Source organism: Microtus oregoni, unplaced genomic scaffold, assembly GCF_018167655.1.
Source record: "Microtus oregoni isolate MIOR12 unplaced genomic scaffold, Mior012 000003F_ref0000135, whole genome shotgun sequence".
NCBI classification, from domain to species: Eukaryota; Metazoa; Chordata; class Mammalia; order Rodentia; family Cricetidae; genus Microtus; species Microtus oregoni.
The window spans coordinates 45,839,144-45,847,398 of NW_024543062.1; the positions used below are offsets into that span (position 1 = coordinate 45,839,144).

Consider the following 8,255-nt stretch of genomic DNA (forward strand, 5'->3'; position numbering starts at 1 on the left):
TGACTCAGGAGTTGGGTGTGTTGAAAACTGCTAACTCATGCCCTTCTCCAAGGCTCAGGTTATGAGGCTGATCTTATAGAACCCTTGCCAAATTCCTGCAGATGCTACGCAAGGTACCTAGTGAAGTGCATTGGGGATATTTCGTTTCAACGATGTTTGTGTTTAAAAATGGTTAAATGAGTAAGGTGCGCATCCAAACGGGGAGGGGGAGGGAAATGGGAAGTGGTGGTGGGGAAGAGACATAAATCTTTAATAAATAAATAAATTAAAAAAATAAAAAAATAAAAATGGTTAAATGTCAGAATTCAATTTTTTTTCATTGCTTAGATTAGTTATATTGGGGACATGTTCTACTCATCTGAAATTCATTCATATGAACCAGATCATTTAATGTCTAGCTTGCTGAACAGTCTCGTAAAGTGGGTGCAGTAAGTGAGGGATATAGGCTGCATGCCTACTACTAGGAATTAAAGTCACATTAAAGTCTTATTCTGATTATAGTTGCCTCCCAGTTTTAAAGTGCAGTGATCTCAAACACATGCAAGTGAAATGACCAATAAGTAGCATTAATAGTTAATTATGAAAACACATTAGAAGTAAACATTGTCCTAGTGACTAAATCAGGGCCTTTTTTTTTCAGCAAATCAAGTTTATTTGAGTGAGTAAATAACCTCTACAATGTCACCAGGTAAAGGTGGCATAGCTTTACTGAATGAAACAGTTTCCTTTAGAAATTAATGATGTCAATACTGTTTCAAAATTAAAGCAATGCAACTTCTTAAAATTGTTAGTAAAACTGTTGTCTTCTGCCTGATTAAGTAACTAAACCCATTTTCAATTTTATTATTTGCTGGGAAAAATTATCACATGCAAGTCATATTTTATCACAATTCTTGGTTATCAACTGAAAGACAATGAATCACCAACTAAAGGATTTAGAGATGCTCTGAATCATAGCCCATTATTTTATGATAAATGGATACAGAAAAGAAAAGTGATTCACCCAGAGAAAACTACAGCCAGTTGTGCAGACGGGCAGGAAACATTGAAACTACAATAGGAGGGTTGGCCCTTCCTTAGAAGGCTATGCAGGTGAGAGCATGGTTATCTCATAGACATTGATCATCTCCTAAGTCTCTTCTTTTGTTGTGAATCCCTCCTCTAGTTCTTAATTTAAATTTTATATTTTATAGTTGAAAGGTGTTCATCTGCTTTACATATGGGGTTTGTGTGAAGGAAAAACTATTTCATGTTGAGCAGTAAAGGTCGAAACGAGCTAGTTTGACGATGGAGAAACCTTCCAGACTCCACCAGCTGAGCAGTACGTCGTTATTGCACTGCTGGTAGCTATAGATGTCAAAGAAAGCACTGCACAGCCATTTATCTGCCCCATGAGAACAGCACAATCTTTGCTCATCTTACTCTTCAATTTGGTTTGTTAACAGCCTCAGGCAATTCAGAGTCTGATATATCTTTACTACCATGATCAACACACTCACAGGTCTTGTGAAATTCAGTATGCAAGAAAAACCTAAAACAGGGAGTTATGAATTCTTATCACAATAATCTGTCTCTGGGACTCTTATTGGGCAGCAACAAATTTCAAGGAGGTACTTAGTGATTGTTCTAAGTTATTTCAGACAAATTAAAGTTATGAACAATTGTGTAATATGTTTCTTTTTTAAGAATTAAATCGATAGTGGTCCTCTGTGTGTCATGTGCAGGCCTTCTCTTCTGATACTCTGTCATTATAACATTTTATTTAGCCTCATATTAGGTAAATAGCCTTAGTAAAACATTTAGCTGCTGTGAAATTGGGGTGTACATGTATCTCTATTGCTGACTGCATTTCACTTTCAGGATGGAAAGGACAATGACTGACTAGGTAGTTGGCACCTGAGCTGAGACAGCACTCGAACTAGAACTTCATAGACACTTCTGGTCTCATTTTATCCAACCCTCAAGCCACACCATAGCTTATTGTGTCAAAGGAGTTGAATATATAACAGTTCTTAAAATTTTAGATTGGTCTATTATGTATATTCGGTATTATATACAATATATAATCAAAATTAACCAGTTCCCTCAGGATATACCCAAAGGAAACACTCTTGCTATTTAATATCCTGAAAGTCCAGAATGAGGGAATTTACAGAGGTCTTATTTCTGGTAGGCAATTGCACTCTCATCACGGATTTGTAATATCTGTATTATGGCTAGACCCCTTCTAACCTGACTCTCTTGTCATTGTGTTTAATTAGAAATTTATAGAATGTGTAATTGGATAAGCATTCATTTATCCCTGTGGAGATAAAAGCCCATGTTTGGAACAGAGTATGAGAAAATTAAACATGTATACAAATAGATACTCACATACTACACAACAATAACAACAACATCAAGTCATTACAAAAAAGGGCATACAATTAAAAGTCTTTTTTTTAAGAGACCCACTACACTTAAAATATATTACCTATGATTATGTACCATGGAAGATCCTGAGGGAAGATAATCTCTTTTCAAGATTGCTTGTTTCTGATGACATGGAATAATCCTTATAATATAGGAAAAACAATCTTTAAAAAATATTTTCACAAATCAAATTAAAAGAAAGCTCTTCAGAAAGAAATGTCTAACCTATCAAAGCATCTATATAAATGGAAACAGATTGTACATCTGTAGCAAAGCCAATACCTACACTTAAAGAATAAAAATTCTGAGCAGCAGCCTAGATAAACCGGGAAATATTCATGATTGCCGTGAGGGATTTGCCATATAGTCTCTGAAGACCACTAATAAGTATTGATTTCAGAACCAGTTCTTACTGCAACCCTATTGCTTACTGGATTGATACAATTTTCAGAGTACAGCAAACAGTCCCTGCTATTCCTTAAGAAAACGGACTCCCGAATATTTAGCAAGCAGCACTCACTCAATTGCTATGTTGCTTGAAAATGAAAGGCACAACTGTCACTTGTGAAATTCTAAAGATCAATATCACCAATTTTCTTTTGAAATGCTCGGAGCAGACATTGCAACTGTCTTTACCATAAAAAGCTAAAGTCTTAAACACATGCCATTTAATTTTATGCACGATATTGAAATATGTTGATCATATTAAGTTAAGTGAATTTACAGAAAATATGACTCCAAGATTTTTTTATGAATTTTCAAGAAGGATAATAATATTTGACGAGGCCAAAGTCATGCACTTGTACCTTGTGCTCTACCCATTTCATCAGTATCCCTCACTCCCACCTTTTGGATATTCACAGTGTTCTCTCCAGATAACAGAATGTGCTAAGAGGAAAGCGCAGTTTAGAGCCACATCTTTGCATCATTTGGACAACACTGACCTCTAGTGTTCCAGGAGGTAGTGAAAGTAGCTCAGTTGCGAAGCTTACTTTCTAAGGCTTTTGGGTCTTTGGCACCACGGGAATAATTTCAAAGAGAGTGGGAAAGAGGAGAAGGAAAGGAGAACTAGAGAAAAGAAGTGGAAGAAGTCAGGACAGAAAAGTCAATCTACCTGACTGTAGCCTGTTTTAATATGTTCTCTGAAATAATTTCTTAGTTTCTCCCTTCTTGTTAGAGAGCATAGCCTCATTTGCCCTCCTCTGTAACACAAACTTTAAGAAAATGATATAACTATAGATTGTGAGCTTTCCAATCTTTGCATCACAGAAACACTGGCTTTACTTTGAACATTTATCTACTTATCTTCACTTTGGGATGGAAATTCTGAGGGAATATTCTCTAGGGATGAAGCTAGGGATTAAGGAATAAGGCAGTAGTAAGTCTTCCTGCCCCCTTTTACTGATATTGGTAATATAAATTACAGAAGTTAAATACAATAGTTCCTAACTGGATAATATTTCTGAGGTTAAGTGCAGGAATAGAAGATGAGGGAACAAATCCAGAAACTTGAGGGACCATGATAAGCCATCCTTGCAAACAACACAGATGGCTTAATTGCATCCTTTCTCATTTAGGAGTTCCCAGAGATGGGAAAACTTCCCTTCCTCTGCCTAGAGAAGCAGCTGAGCAATTGAGCTTGAGCCTCTTGTAGCTTTAGTGATTTATTCAAGTTTGACAAACTGGATTCTTTAAATAAATAGTGCAGGTGGCAGATCTCTGGGAGCAAAGACTACCTGCCTGCTAAGTGAAGTTCAAACATGTACAACACGGTGCATGCTCACTATTCCTTCATCGGCAGGAGGATTGTGATGGTGAGATAGGCACTGAAGCTCTCCCTCCTGTGACAGGACAGCCGTTGGTCTCCTAGGGTGACTACATTTGAGCTACAATTTTTAGGCCCAAACTTCCAATCCCCTTACACAGTTGCCCATTGGTTACAAAACACCCCAACTGAAGCCTTCTGCTTAAGGCAGTGGAGAGAGCTCGGTGCTTAGGGTGGAGGTGAGCGAAGAGGTGTTAAGGGCACATTGCAAAGCCATGGGAGCTGCAGTCCGCTCCTGTCACCAAACTCGGTGACTCCGGAGCATCTCTGCCCCTGGAGGTTTGCTCCTGGCCCGTGCATCCCTGTCTGAGATTAAGAACCATGAAGCTAGCAGCAGGATAAGGGAACTTTAAGATTCCAAAGGGCAGACAATTCAGCAGAGCAAGCTCATGAGAGCTCTCCTAACTTTTGGGATGGTTGGAATGGTGGAACCACACTGGTTAGGGTTTTCACCCAGCTCTTTCCCAGAGCATATACAATCGGACGGTGGACACTTATTTCTAGTAGCGTCATATCCCACCTCACCTTCCCGCCCCCAGCTCTGAATACTCACAATTTGTCGCTGTTAATCCTAAATGCCAGAAGCCAGAGAGTACCAAAGTCAAAACGCTGGTCAGTCTTGGTACAGAATCCATTTCCCCCGAGTGAACGATCTCTTCCAATCTAATCCCAAATTCGCAGGCAGCAGGCTTGGCTTTTCTCTCTTTTCCTTTCTCTCTTTCTCGTTCTCTCTGTTTTCTCTCCTACACAGCACCGGACCCCTCCCACCCCCCTTGAACAGACACTCTTCTTTACTCCATCCTGCTCCTCAGACGCTCCAGCAAAACCGTGGCAGGGCTTCCTCGGAGCTGTGAGCTGCGACCGAGGTTTACAGTTCCCGAAACTGTCCCTTTCCGTGCTCACCTTCCTCGCCTGCCTCTTCTTCCTCCGGATAGCCTTCCTTAAAGGTTCAAATCCGAACTCAAGGGTAGCTCTTGGCGCTCAGCTCCCGCAATAGCCAAAAGCACCTCGTTCCGGTTCTAGAGCTGGATTCAGCACTAGGGTGGCGGACAGCTCCTTATAGGAGCCTTCTGCGCGGCACCGCCCCCGGCCGATCCCGCCCCGCGCTCGCCTATAAGAGTGGCCTGGGCGGGTCCTTGGTCGCTTGCACGTCCCCAGCAGACTTCTGCTGCGGTGCACTTAGGCTACCTGCTGGAGAGGAAAGGAGAAAAGATTTCTCTCTCTCTCTCTCTCTCTCTCTCTCTCTCTCTCTCTCTCTCTCTCCTTTCCACTCATGCATTCCAGCATCCCTAAAACCATAACTACTTACCCTTTCCCTTTGAGGGTCCCAAATGAGGGTCCAGATACTGACATTTAATTCAGGTTTTCGAACAAAGCTGCTGAAGCGGTGCCTAAGGGAGTAGGAAAACCGAAGCCTTGGGAGGAGGGATTTTCCCATGGAGAGCTTGGCAATGACCTAACCTGATGCCTAAAGCCTTTTACTTCACTTGGCAGGGGAGAGTCAAAGAAAGCTTGAATTGTGTGATTCAATTTCCCCTGCAGGGATGCGTGATTGACAGGTATTGATCTAATTGGGATTTCTGGTTTAGCCATTTAGGGATATGACCACTCCCCTGCTTTTCTGACTTCTACATCTGCATCTCTCCCTGGTTGCTGTTGGCATATTGCTTCCGCAAGTACTGCAGAGTAATTGGTGCTGTGGGTTCCAATGGATCCGGGGTGGTTCACTAGCATCAGAGAGAAATCAGAGAGAAATGTTTGGAAAAGAAAAGGCGGGGGCTGGAAGATGAGCAGAGACAAATGGATGCGAAGGGTCAAGTGTAAGTCCACGGTTGGCTCTTAGAAGCTTTATATCTAAAAAAGAAAAGATGGGTTTTGATTTCTTCCTCGAGGCTCACTATTAGCAATCTTGATTCTTTAGCATGCATTTGGGGACTCTCTTGCCTTGCCACAGATCAACTTACTTTGTGTTTAGTTTAAGCTGCCAGCAACCTGTCAAATGTTAACAAAATAAGGAACCAGTAACGATATCTTTTATGTGAAGTTTACAATCAGTTAGAGTCTCCAGGCTCTCTCTGTGTCGGGGGAGGTGATGCCTCTTTCTCTTACTTGCTTGTCATTCTCAGCGTTAGTAAGCACTCTAAGTCCCGCCAGCCTCTGGTCTCAGCTGCCTGTCTGAAGCTACTGGACACTGGGCTGAGTTTCAAGCAGCCTTTGCATGAATTCAGACTTTAACCTTGTAGTCTGGGAGCTCCAACTGCTAGCACTGGAATACTGAATGACAGTTCAATGACAATTGGACCAACTGCCACATTATTTTACTAAAGAAAGAATTCTGAAGGTCCTGTTAGCTGTAAACAAATAGCCTTTTATTCATAATTTGACTCAAAACAATTATGTCAGTAGATTTCTGCTTCACAGGAAACTCAGCATAAGACTTAAATTGAGGTATAAGCACACAGAGGGACTTTGACTCCCAAAAATATCAATGTTGAGGGATCCACCCTTTTCTGTACTGTTGGGAGGGGACTTTAGAAAGGAAAAGTGTGAAGAAACTCTCAGTCTCTTTTCTTGGGCTGATTTTTCTCTCCAGTCTTCCTAAAGGTAGTCCCAGAAATACGGCCCTCATAGCCTTGGTCTTTGGAAGCTCCAGACTGAATGTTGTCCTTTGGTTAGTTTAATCATTCTAGACAGGTTTTGAACATATACACCTGTAAACCCTATTCAGTTTGCATGTTCTAAGCACATGTAACATATAAACTTTTTCTATTTCTTAAGATTGAAAACATATTTTATCTATATGTGTATGCATTTGTACCACATGCATTCACTGTCCACAGGGGCCAGAAAAGTATGTCGGATCCCCTGGAACTGCAGTTACAGATGGTTGTAAGCTGCCTGATGTGAGAACTAAACTCCTGTCTTTTATAAGAGCAGCAAGTGCTCTTAACCACTAAGCCTCCTCTCTAGCCATGACTCTTGTACGGGAGAGTCAGATTTTAAAGGAATAAAATATTACAGATATAATTAATAATCTTTTCAAGGTTTTGCCTCAAAGCACTTATATCAATTCATGACTATAAAAAGTTGTTGATTGTAATGTATTATCCTCATTCATAATGCTTTTATGGTTTTCACCAACATGTATGTCCTTAAACATCATATTGCATTATTTTTATTATCTTTCATTAATTTAGAAATAGTGGGACTGGGAATATAGTACAGTTGGTAAAGTGCTTTTCTACAATGCAGGGAGCGTTAGGATCAGTCCCCAATAGTACAAAACCAAGTGTGATTGTTCAGCATGATGGTACATACCCATAATGCAGCCACTATGGAGATGGAGGCAAGAGATCAAAAGTTCATGTTGATCCTAAGCTAAATATGTTGTTCCAGGCCATGAAGGCTACTGAGAAGTTGAGAAGTTTCTGCATTATCTATGGCCTATCTATTTATCTATCTATCTATCTATCTATCTATCTATCATCTATCTATCTATCTATCTTTCATCTATCTCCTACCTAATATATACAGAAAAGATATCAAACCATTTTATTTTCTGTTTTAATAAATTCAATGTTATTGATGAAATTTAGTGTTTTGATACATGAATTTTTACTTGTGTCATCTTATCTACTATATTCTTTTGCATTTTATGAATATGCTAGTATTTACTCTTTAGTGGTTCTTATGACCCGAGTTATTTCTAGTTTTCTCCTCCAATTTAATCTCTAAAATCCTTTAACCACCTTGTAATCTGTCTGGCTTTAAGCAGACAGATTTTCTTCATTGTTAGGAAATGGTCTCCTTTCATATTTTGTCTCTCCAGTATTATGTAATATGGCATCAACTCACATTTCTTCCTCTGCAAAATGTGTGTGAAATTCTCCAGATGGAAGCAACCTGGCTTTTCTGAAGATAAAAATGATGGCTAAGAGTCAAGGCCACTGTTGTCAAGGCCACTGTTCCTTAATAACATCAGAGCTTCTATTTATCTCCAAAATACAGTTTTACTAAA

The 8,255-nt window shown here is 39.9% G+C and overlaps 1 protein-coding gene across 3 annotated transcripts in view; it reads right to left on the reverse strand.

The window, feature by feature from the left end:
- The window catches only part of Cntnap5 (contactin associated protein family member 5), a 956,023-nt gene extending 950,713 nt beyond the window's left edge, over positions 1-5,310 (reverse strand). For 2 of the 3 annotated variants that reach the window (XR_005974031.1, XM_041648128.1), the window contains exon 1: positions 4,791-5,303. Coding sequence is in view for 2 of the 3 variants with exons in the window: in XM_041648128.1 (XP_041504062.1) it covers positions 4,791-4,872 (82 nt within the window). In the remaining variant the exon portion in view is untranslated. Of the gene's footprint in view, positions 1-4,790 lie in introns of all 3 variants that reach the window. The other variant, XM_041648130.1, reaches the window with a different exon arrangement.
- Positions 5,311-8,255: the final 2,945 nt, after the last annotated feature.